The 24,540-nt window shown below is 42.9% G+C and overlaps 1 protein-coding gene across 7 annotated transcripts in view; it reads right to left on the bottom strand.

Moving 5' to 3' along the window:
* Positions 1 to 265: 265 nt before the first annotated feature.
* LOC111555690 (serine/threonine-protein phosphatase 4 regulatory subunit 1-like) overlaps positions 266 to 24,540 on the bottom strand; it is an 89,998-nt gene continuing 65,723 nt past the window's right edge. For 4 of the 7 annotated variants that reach the window (XM_023231987.1, XM_023231988.1, XM_023231991.1 and 1 more), the window contains 15 exons: positions 23,324 to 23,431; positions 22,458 to 22,523; positions 19,705 to 19,863; positions 18,880 to 19,064; positions 17,340 to 17,809; positions 15,030 to 15,223; positions 12,506 to 12,646; positions 11,709 to 11,804; positions 10,851 to 11,036; positions 10,430 to 10,591; positions 9,404 to 9,504; positions 7,348 to 7,468; positions 6,434 to 6,568; positions 3,999 to 4,140; positions 266 to 3,200 (listed from right to left, as the gene is read on the bottom strand). In XM_023231987.1, the coding sequence (XP_023087755.1) occupies positions 3,043 to 3,200; positions 3,999 to 4,140; positions 6,434 to 6,568; positions 7,348 to 7,468; positions 9,404 to 9,504; positions 10,430 to 10,591; positions 10,851 to 11,036; positions 11,709 to 11,804; positions 12,506 to 12,646; positions 15,030 to 15,223; positions 17,340 to 17,809; positions 18,880 to 19,064; positions 19,705 to 19,863; positions 22,458 to 22,523; positions 23,324 to 23,431 (2,424 nt within the window). In that variant the 3' untranslated portion in view covers positions 266 to 3,042. Of the gene's footprint in view, positions 3,201 to 3,998; positions 4,141 to 6,433; positions 6,569 to 7,347; positions 7,469 to 9,403; positions 9,505 to 10,429; positions 10,592 to 10,850; positions 11,037 to 11,708; positions 11,805 to 12,505; positions 12,647 to 15,029; positions 15,224 to 17,339; positions 17,810 to 18,879; positions 19,065 to 19,704; positions 19,864 to 22,457; positions 22,524 to 23,323; positions 23,432 to 24,540 lie in introns of those variants that run through there. The other 3 variants (XM_023231990.1, XM_023231989.1, XM_023231992.1) reach the window with 3 other exon arrangements.

The following is a 24,540-nucleotide window of genomic DNA, read 5'->3' on the forward strand; positions in this document are numbered from 1 at the left end:
CAAGTGAGGCGGCCGCGCGTCATCGCCGCCCCCGCCGGGCCCGTGCTCCCGCCGCCCCACTGTGACGCCCAAGCCCTTCCGTGCCCGCCCCCTCCAGACGCACGGCGAGGCCTCTCCCTGCCCGACCGCCTGAGCCCCCAGGGAGACCGACGGGCGGGCGGCGCCCAAGGGTCCCGGAGTCCTTTCCCGCTCCGCGATGAACAAAGACGCGGTTTCACGTGGCCGGGGGAGACGATTCTTAAATAATGGAACAGGACGTAGGCCCTTCCCAAAACAACAGGGAGATTTATTGATAAATACAGAGACATCGCCGGGCGGCCACACTCTGAGGACCCAGTCCTGAGCTCAGGCCCGGTCCCCACCTCCTCGAAGCCTCCAGGCTGCAGTTAATGACTGTTCTTTTCACCAGGCAAATGAAAGGGGCATTCTTACTGCTGTTGGGAAACGGTTACCACTTCTCCGTGTCTGTTTAAAATAGGATCTTTGCAGAAATTGGGATAAATCACCTGGAGGAATTACCCGTGAACAAAGCTCCAAATCACCATTGCATGCATGGCCTACAGAGTTGTAAAGTGCAGACTTTCGTTATAAAAACACTTCTAGTGTGAATGAATAAAAAAACAAAAAACAAACATTTCATAAACATGACTCCCTGCAGCAGATCTGGTCCCGACTTGGGGGTGGATCCCAGAAGTGGAAGACAGCCTTCCATGGAAACTTGCAAAACTGCATCAAAATCTATCAATTCTGAAAATGCTCTTGAATTATGGGCAGGAGAAAGATGCTAATAAACACACTTAAGTGGAGAAACGTCCCCTTGACAAAGGCTGGGCTGGCTCTAGGAAGACACCTTTGGAGTGAGCTCTGCCTGGGAGAAACCCATCTGTGCTTTTCCATTCATTCACCAGAGATGAGGCTGAGTGTTCAAGTAAACAGGAAGCCTACCTGTGGTGGTCAAATGACAAACACTCAACATCGCACCCATGAATAATTAGAAAATACAAGCGCGGAAGTGATGGGGGCGGGAGCTAGGAGGGCAAGGCGAAACAGAACAATCTTAGAAAAATCTTGGTTGTTGCAAAAAAAGAATAAAATGTAAGCTTAAAAATTATTTTTACAGAGAAATTACAGCCATAAAAAATATCTCTGCATTGGAAAGGCACTCAAATTATAGAAAAATGTTAACATATAAACTGAAATTGTAAAGGTTAGCTTATTTACCAGAGTCTCTACAATCTATCCAAGCATGTTGTGATTCAGCATGCAAATTATACACATCACAACACAAACTGAAGCTCATTTTTTTCCTTAATGGAAAATTAAGCCCTGAATAGAATACAAGATTCCAGTTGAATAATTCTACTTGCTGCTCGATCAACAGATTTTAACAAAACAATCTCAATTTGTAGGCAATCAAACATAAAAATTGCCAGTTACCAAAGCAAAACAATATCTCCATTTACTTTAGGCAAGTATTAAACACACGACGGATTGACCGATTTTTTTCTTAAATATGTAGCTTCCGATTTATTAACTCACTTTTTGCTGATGCTGCCTAAATGCTACCCTGTCACATACGTACCTTATTATTATTTTGGCATGGTGTATATACTCCTATCTTTCTTTTAAAAGAATCAGTTAAATGGAATTTGGAGGTGGGAGTAACATCCTGTATACCAGAAAATTCAATACATAGCTTCAAAATTTCATTAAAAAATAAAGACAAGAAAAAGATCCAAGGGCAGAAGAGAAACAGCTTACAAGCCCTTAGCAGAGCCAGCTCCTGAACCCCAAATGAGCTGTTTCCTCCTTCCTTCCTTCTCCTACCTTTGAGAACATAAAAATAGAAACAAGAAAAATGACATGTGCATACATGTATGTAAAAAATATGTTCAAATGGTTAGAAAACCTTAATTTAACAAACCTGGTTAAATTCTAGAGCATACTTCTCAGTCTAAATTTGAAACGCATGAAATCTAAGTGATGTGTACTTAAGTCAATTTGAGGAGTATGTAATTTGACCCCCAAAGTCACAGGTGCGTAGAACTTGTGGGAAGGTTCTGATCAGAACTGTGTTTTCCTTTTTTTTGGTTAAGATTCTAAAGCATTAGATATAAAGTCAATATCCATGCATCTCAGTTATCAATTTCCCTCCCAAGTTTTTAAACATATAACATATCCATATTAAAATGGAAAAACCTCAGTTATCCATTTCCTTCTCAAGTTCTTAAACATATGAGAGCGTATCCATATAAAGATGAAAAATCTTTCAGCTTTATGCCTCTATCAAAGGCCAACACATATCTTCATGGAAACAGTTCCTGTCAGGCGGGGAGGAGTGAGTGCCTGAGGAATGTTCCAAGTAGTTTATGACCAAGGCACAATATTAGAAAGACTGCCATCAATCATTCTTTAGATTTCTTTATCACATTTTTCAAAAGTAAACAAACTGAACTATATTTGTAGCAACTCAAAGTGGAGCATAGATTTAAATGATGTATTTGTTCAGCTCACTGATAGGGGGCAAATACTACATTTATATATTTTCTTCCTGTCAAGAGTTATTTACATATGTACAGTATTTCAGTTAAAAATAAAACATAACATCAGAAACTATATTTTATAGGAAATCATAAGGGAAGGAAATACGCAGGTCTATTAAAGACTTAAGAGCTTCTAATAAACTACTTTACTTGGCAAGGGTTGGGAGGACTTCAGATCATAGTCTGCCATGGAGAAAATAACTTGCTGGCAGGCAGCCTGGTGGTTCAGAGGCTCCAGTGCCCAGTTAGCTACATGGTCTGCAATCTTTCCACAGACTTACTGATCAGGCTTGATCAGGATGGCCCAGCCATCCAGAAAAAGCCCCATCAGGTTCAGTGCCTTCGGGGTACAGACGGCAAAGGTGCCAGTCAGAGTGCACAGTATGAAAGGCTCCAGAATCTCCCCCAGCTGGTATAATACAATCAGCTCCCCTTCAAGTTACGATAAGCCATATGTGCCAAGCATCAAACAATCAGAGTGCAACTCATCACGGAGTAGTTAATTCTGTTTTTCCAGTACAGCAGTGTCTATGATATTCCGCCGCTTTGGTTCTAGGGCTGCAAAAAAGGAAACATCTTGGTCCCGGTCTGACTGCAATGCTAAGATGGTCTCTTCAATGACTTCAAGATGAGGGTTACCGGCATTTCTAAAATACGCTAAAGAGAGAAACCATGAATCTGAATTAGGTATGCCATGAACAGTGTTCAAAACACACGCGGTTTTGTTTTTTGTTAGCCACATGTCAGGACAATAAATCATTTTTCATAGAACAAATACAGATATAAGTCCTTTCAACTGATAAAATGCCTTAAAGAGTATTTCTAAAATGTTAAAGATGGACTCCTAACAGTTATGTATATTTTAAAACTTATAGTAACTATCTTTTTTTCCTGCAACACAAAAGAAATGGCAATGTGTGGAACAGGAGCAGGTTGCAGGCAGGGTGGGGCAGGGGGTGAAGTGGCAAGAAATGTACATGTAGGGCAGAGTTCAAGATATTTTCTTATATGTGTGGTGTAGAAATAAACTATCCAAGAAACACAAAGCTTTTATTAAGTCCTGTCCAGGTGTAAATAACCCACTAGTTGGGTTACAAGTATTTCCTAACTGACCACAAAACAATACCATTAAAACGTAATAGCAGTTAAGGCTTCATAATCTTTCATGTCATAACTCAAAATTTATCAGTTTCCCTCATTTCTGGAAAGCTATGTAATATTTTGCATTTTAGTATATGTTTATTAAGTGTGAAGACCAAATTACATTCATTTCCTTAGTCATTTTATAAATAACATAAAATGATGCATAAAAGTTAATATATTCATTTACATAATAAACCTTAAGCGTGCTGTCACACAACCTGCCTCAGTTTCCTAGAGGAAATCTAGCTGAGGCCTTTAACAACTGCTGGAGTTTACCTGCAATGTGTGAGTTCCGAAAAGTGCTCCACCTACCCTTTGCCAACAGCATCTGCCTTAGGGCTTTGGCTAGCAGAACCCTCACATTGGGCACAGGATCTGACGCGAGGCTCAGGAGGCTGGGAAGCAGGTGCTCCACGAACTGGTCCACGGGGACACACTCCTTGCTCACCACTGCCTGCCCCAAGAAAGTCACAGCCAAAGAAGTGATGTTTTCCAGCAGTCTTCCAGAAACATACACTTCTTTAATTCCAAAGAAGTCATTTCAGAATCTGTATATTTGAGGCGTGTGTGTGAATTTTTAAATCTCAAGCACTGCATTTGGTTAGAAACACAGTTAATATTTTGTTATAATTCACCACCAAGCAGTGGGTTCCAAGTAGGTTAAGATCTGGTGGGCTTTGGAGTCAGAAAAGTCTAGATTCAAAACCTAACTTGGTTTTAGTAGCTATGTGACTTCCGGTTAAGCGGCTTAGCCTTTCTGAGCCTCAGTTTCCTCATCTGTAGGATGACAAGTCTGTTATGCAAAACATCTAGGACAATGTCATTCACAGCAGTCGTGGCTGTCAAGTGACAGTCATAACCCAAAGCCCAGACCTCTGTAAACGATCAGTAAACGCCCATCCTGTAGTCATCCCCAGCATGTGCACACAACTTCTCCACTTACAAGACTTTACATGTACTCTCTCAATCCTCAGGACTAGCCCTGGAATTCAAAATCAGCCTAGTTTTACAGGTGAAAAAAAATCCATTTCCAATGTGGTGGTGACACCCAGAAGTCTTATAACCACCAAGTGGCTGCAGGGTAGGGACTGCAAGCTGAAGTGTGGGTTCTAACTCCTGTGGCTCTTCTACTCCAGGATAATTTGTGTTGTGGTGGATGGGCGTTGTGGTGGCTGCTGGTGTTCCCTAGGTGCCAGGCGCCATGCTGGGTAGCTTAGCTCTATCAGCCCATGGAAGCCCACGACAACACTAGAAGGCAGGCACATATTCCTGGGCTCCTTTAAGCAGTGTACATGGCACCCAACGTGTAGTCTTTTACCCCTCACCCCTTCCCCCCCCTCCCCCCCCCCCGGCCCAAGAGTCCTTTTGCTTATTTCAGATTTTCTAAATCTCAGATAAAGAATTTAAAAATAAAAGTAAAAAATATCTCCATTAAGCTTTCTCCACAAATTAACTTGGAACACTGACTCTTCCTTCACAAAAGTCTGTGCCGTCAAGCCTGTGGTTTGTGAGTTTGTTAGTCACTCCACCATCCACTGCCCTTTCTCAGAGTGGGCTGCCAAAGCACCCCTGTAATGTCCCCGTGGTCCAACAGGGGGTGCTGGTGAGTCCTCTGGTGCCCGTGGTCATCAGGGAGGAAAAGGGGGCTTTGTGGTCTGGGGTCAGGTACAGTCCCAACCATGGCTTCCCTGTACTATCAACAAAGCTGGCTGGCGAGTTCACAGAGGCTCATTACGCCAATCCCTCTACCTTTGTATATGCTTGAAAACGTGAGTAATGAAAAGTTAAAATGTTAAAAACAATACTTTAGCAGAAAAAAAAAAATCATGGGCTTACACTTCCTGTGTGATCTTGAACAAGTGACCTAACCTCTCTGGGCTTCAAATGTTTCACCTAAAAGAGCTGGTCTAAAGGTAAATGGGTGCGCCATGCTCAATACGCATTATCTCTTTTTTTTTTTTTTTTTCCTGAGATGGAGTCCCACTCTTTTGCCCAGGCTGGAGTGCAATGGCGCAATCTCAGCTCACTGCAACCTCCTCCTCCCGAGTTCAAGCGATCCTCCTGCCTCAGCCTCCCAAGTAGCTGGGATTAAAGGTGCCCGCCACGACATACTACCTTTTATTAGAGAATTAAATGTGTGATGTGATGCCTGACACACAAGAAGAATTCAAGAAATGGCAGCCATTATCACTGCCATTGCCCCGAGGCAAACATAAACCACACCCTCATTTCCAAGAGGCTGAGTAGAGGGCGGTCTGAGGAGCTGGACAGGATGATACGAATCTACACATTTACTCTAAAGAGGTTAAAGTCTGTGCCCTAACCCACTGCCCAATTCTTCATCCCGCCTTCCTTCCAAGGCCACTGGCTAAGGTGAGGTGTAGCGGTGGACACGGACCTGGATAGGGCAGGAGTGGACTGTGGGCCTGGCCCTTACCTTACTGGATGGAAGTGTAGGAGAGCAGAAGCTTGTCCACTCTGTCTTTAGCATCTACAATCTGTCTGGACCATGGTAAGTACTCAATCAATAGCTATGTGGCAAATGAGTAGGCCAGTGGGGTAACCCTGGGCAAGTCCCTTCACCACACTGGGTTGGTCCCAATGTCCTGTGAGATAAGAGGGCGAGGTGAACTAATTCCTCAGTTCCTGGCTAGTGTTCCAGGGCTGAGATTCTCTGTCTGGTGAACTTGCTTTCATCACATGGCAGATGTATACCCAGGGTGGATCCCTCCCCAGGTCTTGCTAACCTGACAAATGAAAGCGAAAGCTTGCCTTCCAACCCACTTAGAACAGTGCCGGAACCTTATGATGAGTTCATTGATGAAATTTAACCCCAACGCACTTTCACTGTTGGAATAGAACTTCTGCAGAATTGCCACAACCTGTGAAAAATATCAGAAGAGTACATTTAAAATGCTGCCATCTATTTGAATTATGAATACTACTCTACATGGAAACTAGACATTTTTATGCACCCTTCCACCTTTAAAATGAATTTATAAGCACAGGAGAAAGTAATTTTTGTCACGGTCATCATTAGAACACAGAGAAAAAAGATGTTTAAATATATGGCAACACATACACACATAAAACCCTTCATAAAAATGAAATTTAAAAGGAGACTGACATTAGAAAAATATATTACTAATCTTAAGGTTCCAAATTTTAGAGCATGTCCCCTTGCTTAATAACTAAATCATTACCTTTCAGAACATGTCATTTTTATAAAATTTTAATACCATTCGAGTATCTTAAAATCAATATTGGCAAATGTGATTTTTTTTCATCAGCATTCAGCTGGTATAAAGCCCACATAAAAAACAGGATCAGCTTTTGTATAGCAGAGGCTTTGCTCACTAAATATTTTTCTACAAAACCAAGCTGTAAATCAACCTGTATTTTAAAAACACTAACCTACTGCTTAAAGGGTTTCATATATAAAAGGATTACTCCACAATTTCCGTCACTGAAACACATAACTTAACAAAAAATCTATCTTACAAATTGATAAAACTATAATAAAGTTCCTAATTTCAAATTTTAAAAGCTAGTTTCATAGGTAAGCTGACAAATTAAGCCCAGAAAAATTAAGAGTTAAAATGGAAGATACATCAACATTCCTATTGGTAAACACCACAGAGCAAATGCCCTGATTCCTTACTAGTTTGAAGGAGATCCACCGAACTTCAGAAACTTGATCTGCACACAACTTTAAGGCAATGTGCATTAGGTAATCATAAACATCATTGGGACTATAGAGTTCCAGAATCAGTATCAGCTGTCTGAAATTAAAAGGAAAAAAAAACAAAAACAAACAAACAAAAAAACATTATTTTGGGGCAAAAAAAAAAAAAAAAACTTATTGATTTCTTTTTACTGTCATTTCATCTTATAGATAAAAATAGCCAGGCTGGGAAATGAACAGCAAAAGACCCAGCAAGATTTTGGTCTTCAGTAAAATGCCAACAGTAGAAAGCTGAGCAAAATGACCATGCAAAAAAATGTGAACAAAATTTTAATTCTTCATCTCACACACGTACAAATCAAACAAAAGGAAATAAACTCCATAAAACAGAGGCTGAGAAATTTATGAATACAGATTTAATATTTCGATTTTAGGTTATCAGTTGAAAAGTACATAAAACTTAAAAAATCAGATAACATAAAAATAGCCAGAATGTTGAAGTTCACAAAGGTCAACAGATCAAGCGAACACTCTTGAGATTGCACGACCGCCCCAGCGTTTCTCCAACTGCAAACCGAACCGGATGCTCCTGCTCGCGGCTCCTGGCCACACGAGGCGGTTTCACTGCAGCGAGGTCCGCTTGGAGAGAACTGGGAGCGCGTGCTCCTTACTCCAAAAGACAAAAGCATGCAGGGGACGGCTAGCTGCGAAAACCCACTACCAAAGCTTTCACTACTTTCTAAATGGGGATGGGGAGAAGGACATGAAAATAAATGGCATTGTTTTCACCCAGGCAACGAAAGGAAATGAAAAAGAGATGGGGAGGAAGTTGGAACCAGAAGCCAGGAGTGCTGGTGAATACTTTCATATCAAAAAACACTGTTTTCAAAAAAATGATACCAATATCATAGGCACGGGAGCACAGAATTCATATCAGTCGCTGTGCCTTCAATAAGCCGGGAGATGGGAGATGGGAGATAGGGCGCGTAGCGGGGGAAGATAACGTGGTCGGGCACTGGGGCCGCGCTACCTCCCGGGGCAGCTCCTCCGGGCACCGAGCACGCCCACTTCCCGTGCGCCGCCGCTAGAGGTCGCACTGCTTTCATGGAAAACACGGGCCTGTTTTTCTCGACTCAGAACAGGATGCTGGGAACATGGTACAATGACTGAAACCTCAATCTCTCAAATTAAGCAGAATGATTAAAGACCACAGAAAAGAGAAAGGCTTTCGGTTTGCCCCTGGCATCAGCCAAATCATATCCTGAATAGCTGCAAAAGCCTGATGAATTTATTTGGGGAAGACAATTATTTGAGAGATTTCTAGTTGTGGATGAGAAATATGAAAATTAAAGACACTGAAATGAAAACAAGGTAAAAACTGAAACCCAAACAACTGCCACAAACAAATTCCCCCCCACCATGAAAGGCACATTTTATACCTTAGGAAGGGGAGTTACTTAAACTGATGCTTCTACCTTTTCATCATCACTAAAGCCTGGAACATTCCTTTTGCCAGCTCAAGACAGAATTAAATAACTCCTTCAGGCACAAAATGATGTGCAGATAGGAGCCACCTTGGGGGATTATTTCATAATCATCTCATCTGGGTTAGACCCCTTCCTGTCTCCCACAGTAGCTAAAGGGCATTAGGCATGCTGTACACTGCAGAGAGGACTACTCAGAATGTTCAAGAAAGCTCTGGCAAAAACTGCTCCGATTAATAGGAAAATATTGAAGAGTGGGTGATTCATCTTTTATTTGGTTCAAATAAATTGCCTTCTAGAACAGCAGAACACTCTAATTCGAAAGTGACTCAAGCCCTGTCTTCATCTGAAAATGAATATCTCCCCGGAGATTGTGGTATTTGTAACTTCGGGTTTTTGGAATTCTGTTTATACCTTAATAAAAACATAATCTCTTTATCTAAAAGAACACTATTACTGCTGCTTTAGAAATCAATTATATGGTAAGAAAATTAAGATTTATTCCATCTAGTTTGCCTTCTCATATCCCCAAATATATTTTTACTTACTCTGCTAGTTCATATCGAAACCTCCAATTCCTGCTGTTATCAGTCACTACAAATTCTTGAAGCTGATAAAGATAGTCTCTCCTCTTGTCTTCATGAAGCAACTATTTTTTAAAAATGCATATATAAACAAACATGTATAATCCTTCAAAATGACCCCAAATGCCCCCTTTTATTCCGCTTCCGATTATATATTTGTCACTGGTAAGAACTTTTGCATTTCCCCTACACCTCGTAGTCTATCACCCAGCACGGCTGTGAATGAACGTTGCTGTACACTGACATCAAATGCATCCCTGAACGCCTCCAACCTTTTCCCCTGGCCGGGACATGTGCTTATTATGTATTTTTGAATGCCCCTGAGGTCTTCCTGCCTTAGTAATTTCCTACCTAAAAACAAACAAACAAAAGCCCAGTCTGTGCGTGTTTGGAAGACAGCACGCCAGTGCCGCTTCCCAGGGAGTGAGGCTGCTGCTCTGCACCAGGAGAGGAGAGACTCGGCTGCAGCAGCTCACACCAGAGTCCGAGGAGGGCAGCTCTTGGTCATGTGGATGAGAGTAATTAGTTTCTCTAGGTCATTTTTAAACTCTTATTTTTATATCCATCATTCCTTTAGGGGGCGGAAAAAAGCCAGAAGGGAAGCAGAAGCAACTTGCAGAAAAAGTGCTTCATGCAGAACAGAGGTTGGACTTCAGCCCAGGCTCTTCCCCTGGGTGACTTCTGGGCAAGTCGGGTCACTACCCGGGGACCTTGGTTTCTTCTTTTGCAAAGAGTGTGCTAGGCTTTGTGTCTACCATCCTCCACAGAATTAAAACTAACGGACAGGAAAATTAGGAGAAAAAAGTTTAAAATATTTACCCATCACTGAAAGAACTCCCACTTTAAGATTATGGATGGTACATTTCAGCTAAAGAAGGCTAAACAACCGCATTGTTTTTTTTTTTTTCACTGACACCATATCCATCCAGGGTTTCACAAATTTAATTCGGAGAGGGAGGCTTGTTTTTTGCTTTTAACTCTTCTTCCTACCTTTAGAAAATCATACAGGTGTTTAAGAACTCCTATTCGCACTTCATCCAGATCCTTTAAAAATCCATTGAAGATAGGCACCAGGTCAGCTGCTGTTAACTGATCCCCAAGAATCACAGCCAGCTCGTGAATGGAGAAGGCTAGGGTTCGCCGTACCTTCCACTAAGGGTGCATAGCAGACACATGAATCACGACAAGCAAGAAGTAATTCAACCTCTTCCGTATCTTACGTGGCATTTTTGGAGCAAAATGAATACTGCCAGGTGTTGGACACTTAAAGCTTTACTTCGAACAGAGACCAGTAAATATGCCAATTTGCATCCACATAAAATTCAGGTCAGTAAGCCTTGCTGCAGCTTCCCTTTTCTCCCTAATGAATGACCCACCCTCTTTCTGCACATGCCTCTGAAAAGGCTTTTACCTGTACGTCAGAAGCCAGTGTTTCGTACGTATCTTTCAGGCAGTGCCAATTTTGCCTGCCCAGGGTCAGCGCCACCCCTGGGAGGCTGTAGGCACAGTGTTTGGCTATGTCAGTATCGACAGTCTGGGCTCGAGCTGGGTCAGTCATGGACACATACTGATCTAGCAGCGGCTGAGGTATTATATCCTGGGAAATGAGAGAGAAAGGAGGCCATCGTGCGTGCAGGAAAATACTCATGAAAAACAAGGAGTTTGGAGTTTAGAGGTGAAAATAAAGGAGAAATGTGAGAGGAACAGGAAGCCTTCCTAAAATCAAAGGGCTTCAGACTGCCAGCTCTGTTTTCTCCAGAGAGTGGGTTTTCAATTTTGATTGAAGTGAAAGCAACACCCAGAACTCATCTTTCTAAGATTGGCACAATATTTGATATCATAGAGAACAGTCTAGACAGCAACGTCTGCTTAGGCTGGTACATACAGCTCTTGAGAATGGAGACTGGCTTTTTTCTTACAACTGCCCCAAGAACATAGCACCTGAGACCTTATACTCTGATAATCAAGCCTATGTTTGACTGTGTTTGATTGAGATAGAACTCAATCAAATCAGTGTTAGATGTCCTTTTTTTCTCATATTAGTTTGCTTTATTAAAAACACTATTATAGATTGTTCAGAAGCTTAAACACTACCTTACAATTAATTTTTTACAATTATATTAGCAACACAAAATACAAATTAAAATATGTAATCAATATTGATGGAAGAAAAAAATATTTGGTTCCAAGTCTTAAAGTTAACTTTAAGAAAATATACAGTTTTGAGTTTTGTTGTTGTTGTTGTTGTTTTTGTTTTCAAGAAACAAACCTGTAATTTAGATTTATTCTCTTCAAGTAGGGTGGGATCCTGCCTCTGGTCAGTCTCCAGATGGTCACTGGTTCCATTTCTGGGTTCACCAGGATCCTACAGAGTTGATTGGACATGTTACCAATTTGCTCCAAAGGAAGCAGCTGTCCTGTCACTTCCCCTTCAAAGAGTCCTTTTTCAATGCCAGAAATTACTTCTGTAAGCCAAGGCAAAAGCTTTCCTTGAAGTCAATGGTATCTTTCCAGATGTTAAAAATTACATTTGCACAGTTACATATGATACTGTATAAACCAGTTCTTTTAAGTGCTAAGGAAAACTGATTTCATGCATTTTAATTCAAGACTGCTGGAGGTCCTTACAGTAACACAAAGGCTAGGCCGGGCGCGGTGGCTCAAGCCTGTAATCCCAGCACTTTGGGAGGCCGAGACGGGCGGATCACAAGGTCAGGAGATTGAGACCATCCTGGCTAACACAGTGAAACCCCATCTCTACTAAAAAATACAAAAAACTAGCCGGGCGAGGTGGCGGGCGCCTGTAGTCCCAGCCACTCGGGAGGCTGAGGCAGGAGAATGGCGTAAACCCGGGAGGCGGAGCTTGCAGTGAGCTGAGATCCGGCCACTGCACTCCAGCCTGGGCGACAGAGCGAGTCTCCGTCTCAAAAAAAAAGAAAAAGAAAAAAAGAAATACAAAGGCTAAAGTGAAAGCAGTGAGGAGCAACCCTGTGAGTTTGCATCCACTATTCCTTATGCCCTAGGGACTCTTGGTAGGGCTAACCAACACCTTTAAGTAACACTCACATGTTTAAGGCACAGACTACTCCAGAAGGGTGAGGTTTGCAAGAAATGGTAGAGCCAGCACCTCCAACATTTCTCGGTAATCAGGGATTGCAGCAATGGTGGGTCCCCGAAAGAGGATGGGGGCTGGGAAACCCAATGGATCTGAGAGAAAAGATGTAGCTGATACAGGAGTATTTACTCAGAAAATTGTCCTAGATTTTCACATGTACAAACACTCCTAATGTTTGCTGATAAACCTTTACATTAGGTTAACAATTAAAATGAACAAGGACATTCAATGGTGACATATTGGTCTCTGATCATTGATTAACATTAACTGAGATGGACCTGACCTTCTCCTTCAACCATAACATGGATTTCCAACTTGCACTTGAAATGTCATACTGTCTACCAGCTGAACGGAGTCTGACAAATCAGCTCAATATAGGATCCAGGAAAGTTGATTAACACACCGATAGATGCTTCGTTTGCTCTGAGGCACACCACCAGAACCTTCAATTCCCAAGGTTTCCACTGATAGGTATTGTTTATTTTAACAGAGGACATGATAAAACAGAAATATTTTGGTATAAAAACCTAAGACCTCAATTTCTCCAAGTTAATAAATTCACACATAGTAACAAGATGTGTCATTAGAATCACTATTATCCCTTTAGAAATTAATTTTATTCCAAAGTCTTCAGTGCAAGCGTATGTGCAGCACTTACTCCAGGAGCCAAATCAAGGCTTAAGCAAATCACCACACATCATGGCACCCCTAGAAGGTATTGTGAGTTCATTCCTCAAACCCCAGTGGGACACCATGCTGGCTGGGTACCTGTGCACCCACCACTCAGCACCCAGCAGCCTTCTTTCTAGCAGGATGCCGACTCCGTTCCGGGGCTCCCATGTTTCTGTCCGGTTCACCATGTTCAACCCACGAATGCATGCTGTGACTGTGGCCAGCAAGACGGAGGCAGAAGGAGAGGACAGGAAGGTAGTTCCCCGCATGGGGTGTCCTTGTTCTTCAAAAGAAACAAGTGGGAAGACACAGGCCCCGCCTCCCACTGGGCATTTCATGCTGACAAGAGCCACCACAGCTGAGGGGAACGGTGGGCAGATCAGCACCAAAGGGATGGAGTCCACCTGCCCAAAGCCACCCAACCACAGCGCTTCTTCCTGTTGTCTTGTGCAAGAGAACATATTCCTCACGGTTCTTGGAGATTTTTGTCTCCTTTCCGTTCTTTTGCGACAGGAAGTATCCTAACTAATCCCACTAGGACCTTGGAGTCAAGCCGCAAATTCAAGGGCTCTGCCCTCCCACATCATAAAACAAAGGCCCCAACTTGAACCCTTTTAAAGCAGCAACTCAAAAGCCCCAGCCTGGAGGAATCTGTTCTTTTCCCCCCCACCTCTGTCTATGATAAAGAAATCCAAATACTATCACATCCCCACCAAGGTAAATGTGGTCACACCCTTCTACTTAACACCTGCAACTTTTGCACTCTAGGTAACAAGGTTGACAATAATGAGTTTTCTTGCTATTTTTTTAGCAACAAACCAGCAGAAGAAGATATCACCTCATTTCTTACTAATCACAGATAACCAACCCTTACACATTTTATGTTTGAGTTTTAAAATGTTTTATTTTGCTTTATTAGAGCAGGCCTAAGGGGTAAGGGGAGTGATAAGTTAATCACTGAAATCCAATTATAAACTGTATGAACAGAGAAACAATTGGTATTTAGGCCCTGAAGACCGTGAGATTGAAGAGATTATCCATCACGGCACATGAGAACGACACAGTACTATCCCAATGACTGTTAGACCACAGACCCCTCCCTCATCTTAACCCTCCATTCTGCCCCTACCTGTGGAAGACCCCAACTCAAAACGGTCTGAGTGGAAGCTTAGTAGAAACTAGGACAGCTCAGGAACCTCCAGCTACAAGGGGCTGACCAAAGCTTCTGGAGAAACCGGAAGAAATAAACCATGGGTCCCTCCTCACTCCAGCTTTGGGGTCGTGGTCTCACAAGGGGCTGGTTCCACCCACAGGAGGAAAGGGGTCACTGGTGCTTTTTCAAAAGCTCTCCTGTGACAAACAGCATGCCAGGACCAGCACTGGAGCATCCATGTGTGCCAGAGCGCCTACCAAATGGGGGTCTTTTGTGACGGCTGCTCTCAGAGGCCTCGTCCACTTGAAATTCCAGGAGCTGCCTGAATTCACCCTCTACTATTATTAAAAGATGTCAATGTGTGTTAGCAGTGACACAGAGCATTTACATGGTTGATCTCCCCAAAGAACAAGTTCTTGTCATCTCTGGAGAAGAGGGAAGGTACTTTCTGGTGCCCACCCGTCTTCATGGGAGCACGTCGCACTATCAATCACCTGATTGATTGGTTGACTAGTTATCCAAAGCATGACCTTAAGAATAAAATGAAATTTGCCATTTATCATCTCTGCTGGGATATATTAATAAGAGAAAATGCTGCTTTGTGATTTCTGTCACATCCTCGGTGGCTGAGGGATAGGGCAAATACTTACTGTGCTTTGTAATATCCTGGCCACAAAGAGCTCATTCTGAGATGATGAGGCCGACAGAGTGATCTGATTGTCAGAGACAGAGCTGGGATCTGAAATGGACACTTCATTTAGACCTGCTGTTGGCTTGCTCTCGGGTTCATTCACGGAGTCAAGCTGTGCAGCTCTCAGTGCAGCTGATAATACCTGGACTTGAGCTGTAGGAAGAGAAGTTTCAAGAAATTTAACAACTTTATTTGGTTTGTGGGGTTTTACTTCAGAGAAGTCTTCAAAACAACACAGTCTGCACTAAGCTACATGGTGTGGGTGTACTACACTGACACATATCTGTTCCGAAGTGACAATGCTCTGCAGTCTCAAGCTCTCAGCAAGGTGGTGATATTTCCGGCCATTAATAATAACTACTCCAACTAAATGCCAGCCACGCACAGAACATCAAACCTGAACTTGAAAAGTCTCAATTCGGAAAAACCCAAGTGACTCCACCACGTTTCAGAGAAAGACAGCATGGTATCACTGAACAAGGATGACTGGGAGGTCCCTCAACTCGGTGAAGGGTATCCTGCTCCCCCATTTATAAAGCAGGATGGCCACTCTCTCACATACACATACACACGTGTGCACACACACACCCATGCATGAACACATCCATTTACACACAGATGAGTAACGCTCTCACTCACCAAGCCCCAAGGCTGCCGATTCTTTCTGTCCAGAGTATGACAGTTTGAGATTCTCTGAACAGTAAAGAGAACATACTTCACATACCTTTCTGTAAAAACAAACTGGATGTTTTAATGTCCCCAGCCTCCCAAAAGACACACACACACACGTTACTTCCTGCATCCTGCTTCTGTTAGTTAAATTTGGTGGACTCCAAGGTTCATCAAAACACTGAGAGCTTGTAGCTGGCTCTGTGCTGGGCCCGGGACAGGTTCCACCACTCCAGTGCTACACACCAGGCCCTTCCCAATGGGTCTAGTGACATCTCCTGCCTGCCATGGCCAGTTCACAAATAAAGTGCATCACTTATTTCTGGATCTTCTGGGATCAGAGATCCCTTTGAGCTCTGAAGAAAGCTATGGGCCTTTTCTTACGAAGAAATTAAGTATGCACAAACATGCAAGATTTCACAAATGATGATTTCAGGGAGCTGAAAGAACCCTCTGAAACTCCTCCCCTGACTTCTCTGAATGGTGGGTTCTCGGTCAATCTCTAAAGCCCAGGCCAACCGTCACCTGCTACGTGAGGTCTCTCCCAGACATCTCCTCTGCACATCACATCCCCTCCGCGCCCAGCCCTCGCCATGCCCCACAGGGTGGCTGCCTGCACAATCCCCTTAACCACATCACAAGGGCCTCAGGGGCCAGTCATCACTGCCCAGCCCCGAGACCAGGTCTTACACTGGGGATTAAGGCAGCTCGGTAGCGTGTTTTCCAAAAACAGACTTTTGTCTATAGCTATCAGAAGTGACACGTTACATGTGCCCATTCCTTCAGCAAACATTGATTTAGTTTCCTTCATAAATTTAAGGATAAAGAATAATCACACGGCTAACTGAATTTTCACAGTTCCCTTCCTGAAAGCTTCACAAATCTCTGCCCAGCAACAGCAGCAAGTGCTGTTTTTTCCAATTTCTCCAACTCAAGGAAGAATACAAATATAGCACTGTGCAGAGAAGGAAGATCACAATAATGGGATATGGATTGCGAGGTCTGGATCCCTGATCAGATGCTCAGTGGGAGCACGAGTCATAAAATGAAAAATACACCACAGAAGTAGTCATGCTTTTCCTTCCTGTACAAAGACAAGAACCTTTAAGTTTAGCTAAGGGCTGCGTTAATAGGCTCCAAAAGGAGGCTATCCTTGGCTATTCATAACTAGAAAGGGCATTCTATGTGGGAGATGATGTAACAGCGTGTCTAAGGAGCTAACAAAATTTCCCCTGCTACAGATATGCCCACAAACTACCCACTTTCCTATTAGAACGGACTTCAGACTCTGTGCACGTCCATCTGCAAAATTAGAAAGCAATATCATTGCATAGGTACCTGCACAGAGGTATTTCTGACTTTTCGAGCTGTACTGAGACTGAACAAGTCTCTCCTCTCAATGTGTACACAGTGTAAATAAATACAGGTCCACACGCACATTCGTCAGTACACAGGCCTCCTCTCAATGTGTACACAGTGTAAATAAATACAGGTCCACACGCACATTCGTCAGTACACAGGAGAAGAAGGAAGTGGCGAAATGCAACACACAACACAGAAACATCCCATCTTCTCTTTAATGACAATGAATAACATTTACCTTGAACATCCGGATCATTCATCAGATGCTCCTGCAAACTATCAAGGACTTTCTGAATCTCGCTCCGGGCCACACAGTTGTTGTGCACAACCCCAGGTCTGCTGCAGTAATCCTCCTGAGGCCCAGCCTCGCTCAGAAGCAGCTCTAAGTCCTTGCTTATGTCAGGGAGAGGAGTTCGCCAATAAAGAAAATGACTGAACACATCCTCAGAGTTCCCTGGGCAGGCCCAGGAATCTGATCCAGGGTAGCTGCTGATGGGGAAGTCGTTATTGTCAGAAAGCTTTGAGAAGGCGCTGGTCTCTGGGGAAAGCCTGGTCAGCTCAGCTCCAGCCGACACAGAGCTTTCCACCGGGTTTTCCGTTGGGCCATCAGAGGAGCTACCGATGTGCGGGAAATTACTGGTTTTCGCTGAGGTCCCTTCCACAGGTAGCTCTGGCTCCCTCTGCACAGGCTTTGCTGAACTAGCTAAACTGAGGGAAGCAAACTTTTAATACTGTGTAATAGACTGAAAGTCACAGGGAAAAACATGAGAACCACATCCTCACCCAGTCCTCCACTTCCTAGCTGACCACTTGCCCCTCTTCGTGTCTCCTGGTGTCAGCAAACTAAAATCTCAACGAAAGGATAAGAGGTTTAGTCAACCCCCACTGCCCTGCCGGGAGTATGATGGGCACTGAAAACACCACCTGAAAGTTCAGCCAGTCTTGCCACTACATTCCAGGGCTGAGCCGGCCTGGACTTCTGCTGCAGCACCTTTGATACATTTCCTCCATTTCCTGCTCATAAGTACTTCCACCAGGGGGCAGGCATTAGAAAATAAAAGGCGTTGAAACAGGTAAGAGCTGGCTATTTGTTAACCACCTTGAGGTCTTGAGGAAGACACTGCCCATGGGCCTGCCATACAGCAGGAGCTCAGTGAACTCTGATAGAAGAGGGATAAAGGGAGGATGGGCCAACCTCAGAAGGATTTGTATTCTGTGAGGCATCAGTTACCCACTCTCACACACTGCATGCTAGCAACAATGGAGAGACGTTTACAAACGACCTCAACTAGGATGGTTAGTGTATACACATCAGCCTCAGGGGAAAGACATGACAAAGTCAAGATCCAGCGCCATACTAGCAAACACTGGAGGGTCTACCACTGTTGGTCAGGAGTGTCGCCTTTATGTACATGCAACCTAACCTCCAAAAAAGTACATTTGGAAGACTTCACATTTTTCCCTAGGTAAACTACCCAGAGAACTTAATTAATCAAAAAGTAAGAGAAAATTTTCTTTATAGGTTGTTTAATCACTAATCTCAATGCGTATTTTATCTAAATTTAGGAGACACAGTAGCTTCATTATTTATAACCCAGTAGTCATGTTTCAAAATCATTATTGCAATTACTTTTTGCTTCTTTACATAATTAAAGCTCTAATATTCCATCTTGCCCAGAAGGTCACTACTAAAACTCGAGACAAGATAATTGATGAAATTTTAGGTGGGTGCTTAAGGTACAGCGAGGATCCTGGTGGTGACCCTAGCCAGAGCATACCTGGTAGGGGAAGTGTTACCACCACTGCTGGGAGCGGGTGAGCCAGAGGCAAAACCAGAGTCAAAATCCTGGGTGAGAGGCCGGATGCTCAGGGCGCCATCCTCTCGAAGATAAAGGCCAGCCCTGGAGGGGTTTGCAAAGGTGGAAATGAAGGGGCCGAGGGACTGGAAGGCAGCCTGGCGCACCTGGAACCAGAGAGAACACTGCAGTGAATGAATGCAGCATCGGCCAGCGGTCGTGGCCAGGCCTGAGTCCAGGCTGAAACACGTGGTTGGACATCACACAAGCTACTCTCCAGCACATAACATCTATGGACATTTACTGCTTTCACATTACATCTATGGAGATTTACTGCTTTCCAAATAATTCCCTAAATTCCAAATAGTATTATTCAACAGAAAGTAAGGAAAAATTTAGCCCCATTATACTATATTCATTCTTCCCGAATATTAATTTTATAGGAATAATACATTTTGTATCAAGTATTTGAACAGGCCTTATTAATCATTACAGACATGTTTATGACAGCAACAGAAAAGGTAACAGTTCAGTTACATAGTTTTTTCTTTCTCAATTATGATTTTCAAGATATTCATTCACTATATATGGTATGGTATACCTCACCTTCTTAATTCACCCCAAGTTTTTGAGATTTTAGTTTCCCTGAGACCTCACACGTTGTAAATGTGATTATGGCAAATCAGTAACTGAAGGGACAAAATACAAAGTTACGAGTCCAGAAGTGAATCCCAGCCTGGAAGCCAGACGTAGCTGGACAGTGGGTCAACACACGCCAGTTGTCTGGACAGGGCTGCTGGCACTCACCCATCGGCAGGGGTCGCTGACAAGTCTGATGAAGAGCGGGGAAAGCTGGGTTCTACGGACCCCAGGGGAGGAGCTGTGTGACACAGCCGTGAAGCACTCCGCACAGGCTTTCCGCATGCCCCAAACAGCATCAGAGCAGAGCTCAAAGAACTTTGGGATCTGCCAAAACGAACAACAAGAGTGCTACTCCAACTGGAGGCCCCGAGAAAGAGCAGAACCTGTCTGGTTTGTTTGTTTGTTTGTTTGTTCGTTTTTGTGAAACAGAGTCTCGCTCTGTCACCCAGGCTGGAGTGCAGTGGTGTGATCTCGGCTCACTGCAACCTCCGCCTCCCAGGTTCAAGCGATTCTTCTGCCTCAGCCTCCGGAGTAGCTGGGATTACAGGCATGTGCCACCACATCTGGCTAATTTTTTTTTTAATGTTTAGTAGAGATGGGGTTTCTCCATGTTGGCCAGGCTGGTCTCGCACTCCTGGCTTCAAGTGACCTGCCCGCCTCGGCCTCCCAAAGTGCTGGAACCTATTTTAATGAAGTAGTGAAGGCATATGCAGAAATTAATGACAAGGAAAAGGAAAATACATACTGGTCTAAAAGGAATCATTTGAAACAAACAGATACTCCAAGAAGTGGAAATTAACATTTCTTTTACCTCCTAATTTTAGTAAATGACTTGGTTACCTTTAACAGATAATAGAGAAAACCCCAAAAAGGGCAGAATGACTGATATTTGTTATGTAAATTGTAGAGAAGATTGTGAAAGACTCTGAAACAGTAGATGTCCCAACTAACTCACCCATCCAGGTATCACTGTCTTTGACTCGCTATTTTACAACTCTGAAGTGATAGAAGGTAAGTTGCTAAAACCTGATAGTAATGCAAATAATTCCTGCCAACAGAAATGCAAACTGTTGTCCAGTGAAATGCAATCAATTATCACCCTGGATATTGACCAGTTTTGAATTCATTTGTAAGTTCACTTCAGTATTCCTTGCTCTGACTATAAATGAGTACTTTGAGTTCTCCATTAAACTGGCTGTAATATCTTACTGGTTTTCCTCACTAATAAATGAGTTAAATAAAATCTTTGAAACATGTTCATTTCATATCTCTGTAAAGGTCATGATTACATCTCCTTTTAAAATGTATCCTTTAAAAAGGCTGTGTTTGTAATATCCTAATGTAAAATAGTCTAAAATGCTTTGCAAATGGGAATATGATATAATCACGGCATTATCTACCTACAAATGATTAGCATGTTACCCACTGCCATTCTTCCATTCTTCATTCAGATATATTAAGTAGAAGATAACGTTCACTATAGACGGGCGTGGTGGCTCACGCCTGTAATCCCAGCACTTTGGGAAGCCAAGGTGGGTGGATCACCAGGTCAGGAGTTCGAGACCAGCCTGGCCAACATGGTGAAACCCTGTCTCTACCAAAAATACAAAAATTAGCCGGGCGTGGTGGTGCATGCCTGTAATCCCAGCTACTCAGGAGACGAAGGCAGGATCCAGCCTTAGCTTGAACCCAGGAGGCAGAGGTTGCAGTGAGCCTAGATCACACCACTGCATTCTAGCCTAGGCGACAGAGCAAGGCAGTGTCTCAAAATTAAAAAAAAAAAAAAAAAAAAAAAAATCACTATATATTCAAAGCAACAGCCCATTAAAAATTATTCTTGGGTTAGAACTGTGTTGACGTGGCTTATACCTTAAATAAAATAAAATGAGCTTCTGAACTTAAACTTAAAAATCAATTTAAAGTTTAAACTTTTTGAGGTCAAAATCTCACCCATACAAGGAGTATATTCTGTCAAATAAAAGTGACAAATGCTCACGGAGCAAGGTTCTCTAGGGGCTGGGGATTGATGGGGTAGGCACTGGGGAAACAAGGATGAACACAATGCAGTCAGTTCCTGCCCTCAAGAAGCTCCTCAGCTCCTCTGAACAAATGCTACCAGGATGCTGAGAAGGGAGAAGCTGATTCTCTCTGGCACCGCAGGTAGGTCAGCCTAGACAAGGAAAGAACTTCACAGAAGCAATTCAAGCTGGGTTGGAAGTGTGAGGAGGGTCCCACCAGGCAGGGAAGATGCTCTTAGTGAGCACAGGCCCAGAGGTGTGAAACAGCGAGAAGCCTCAAGGATGCTGAAGTCACCTGGCTGCTTAGAGAAGTGGATCTCTACCCTGCTATGCATCAGATTATATGGGACTTTATCAAAAATGCAGATGCCTGGGCCCTCCCCAAGCTCCATATATATGGCCAGAGGTGAGACCCACCAAGGCCAGGGTAGTGTTCAGAACTGGGAAAGGGGACTGGAGGTGAGGCAGAAAAGTCATCTATGAAGGGACCTGGAAGGCCCAGAAGGCTCTAGATTTTAACCTATAAACCAAGAAAAAAATCACAATGGTTTTGAGGCCCAGGGGTGAGGTGGTAGAGTGGTGTTCTAGAAAGAGCTGCAGAGACAGAGAAGAGACAGAGCAGCTTGGACAGTTAGAATAAAGCAGGGAAAAATGACCTATAAGGAGGAGACAGCCAAGCCCACAGGAAAGAAGATGGGGGTTGCTTTCAGCCCGTTCCATAGACCAGCTACCTAATGCTTAGGAAAATGTTAGCTTCATAAGTCATGAAATTTGAAATTAACAAATGCAAAATTGAGCTGCCATTCCACAGTAACAGACTCATAAATACAAAACTTAAGTGATTTTGAAAGTGCATTAAGAAGCAAATCAACAATTACAATTGGCCAAAATGTCACATACCAAAAATTTCTCAGTGGCTTCTTGTCCAACAGCATGACAAATATCACCAAAATTTGCAGCACAAACCTTAAAAGGGCAAAAGGCATATCCATTATTCTTATCTTTCTTTTTGTCTTAACAAAAAACAAAGTAAAAACTAACAAGCAGGAAACCTGAGAGCAATTACCCCTCTAGTCAGGCAGCTATCAAGCCTTTCCCAAGCCCATCGCCCACAGCGCATTATGCCAGGTGCCTCCACTGCATCAAAAACAGAAGATTTGCAATAAGGTGCCAAATTCTAGGATTTTCTGGCTCCTAATTGATCTTGATACGGAAGGCATGTTAGCAATAAGGCAAAAGAGGCCCCTTAACATTCCCTGCATGGCAAAGGAGACCTGCTGTCCTGCCTGTGTATCATGAACAGAGACCAGAGGGGTGATGGCCAGACAGCAAGGTGCAGGATGAGGCTGTTTAGGGAGGGACAGTAACAGACTTCAAAAGGAAGAATTTGACAACCAAATGACAAGTGACTAAATGGGAATTTGGGGTTGGAAGGTATAGCAAAGGTAAGAAGGTTCTGGATCAAATCACCACAGATAATCAAAGACCTTGCAAGCCTGGGCATCTAACCATAAACGAGTAAGGTCCCCTAACTCTCACCCTGTGTCTGACAGCAACAGGTCTACTTACACATACTCTTATCTCCAGGTCTCTATGCATTTCCTAACTGCAGGAAAACTGGCAACACTGTTCAGACATTTTCCTTGCAGAGTTCACACTGGACACATTTTTCCCCCAGACTATGTCTACCGAAGAAGTCCAAAAACTTTACAGAAACCCATTTTGAACTTTTAACTTTAAGAGTTTTGGAATTCTTACATTCCTACCTTCCGAACTTGAAAAAGCTTCCCATCACCACACAGTTCACAGAATCGGGGGAGTAGCAGGCGTTCAACTGTACTCTTACTCAGCATGGAAGCCATTTTGCAGATTATCTATAAATTAAAAAAAAAAAAAAAAAATCGAATCATTTAAAATGCCAAAGCATTTAAGTCACATATAGCACTAAAGATATATTCCAAAAGCCAATATCAAAATATTCCCAACATACCTAAGAAGGAAAAATAAAAAACACCTTCTTTTGAGTTTTGTCAACTTATAAGATCAACAGAAGGCCCAACATTTCCCCAGTTTGACTCAGATAACTGTTTGTCTGAAGCTCAAGAGTTACCATCTGCCAGGTCCCCACCTTGTACCTAACACACAAACAAACAAAATGTATGTGCATTGGCCTATTTTACCTTCCCAAGAATCCTATGACATGGGTATTATTTACCCTCATGTTTCCAGATGGGGAAATGCTGCAAGAGGTTAAATAGCAGGACTAAACAGAAACAGTGGGGAGGTGAGACATCCAGTGACAGCAGGGCATGGTAAGCACTGGAAAATGATCACATTCTGGAGAAACTAAAGAGCAGACCCTTACAAGAAAAAAAAAATGATTAAATTTTGCATTTATGCTGCTTTTGGCCTGAGGGTATTTCCCGTTCTACATGGCTATGCAGGGTAGCTAGACCTCAAGCAAAAGCAACAGGTAGAAGTCCTAGCCAGAGCAATCAGACAAGAGAAAGAAAAGAAGGCACCCTAACCAGAAAAAAGAAACTGTCTCTGCTTGCTGATGATACGATCTCATACCTAGAAAACCCTAAAGACTCCTCCAAAAGACTCCTAGATTTGATAAATGAATTTACTAAAGTCTTGGGTTACAAAACCAATGTATACAAATTAGTAGCACTACTTTATACTAATCATGAGCAAGATGAGAATCAATTCAAGAACTCAATAACTACAAAAAATAAAAATAAAATGCTTATACTTAACCAAGGAGGTAAAAGATCTCTACAAAGAGAACTACAAAACCCTGCCCAAAGAAATCACAGATGACACAAACAAATGTAAATACATTCCATGTTCATGGATTAGAAGAATCAATATCATAAAAATGACCACATTGCCCAAAGTAATCTACAGATTTAATGCAATTCGTATCAAAATATCAATTCACTATTCACAGAATTAGAAAAAAAAATCCTAAAATTCATAT

The sequence above is a fragment of the Piliocolobus tephrosceles genome, chromosome 20 (assembly GCF_002776525.5).
Source record: "Piliocolobus tephrosceles isolate RC106 chromosome 20, ASM277652v3, whole genome shotgun sequence".
Lineage (NCBI taxonomy): Eukaryota > Metazoa > Chordata > Mammalia > Primates > Cercopithecidae > Piliocolobus > Piliocolobus tephrosceles.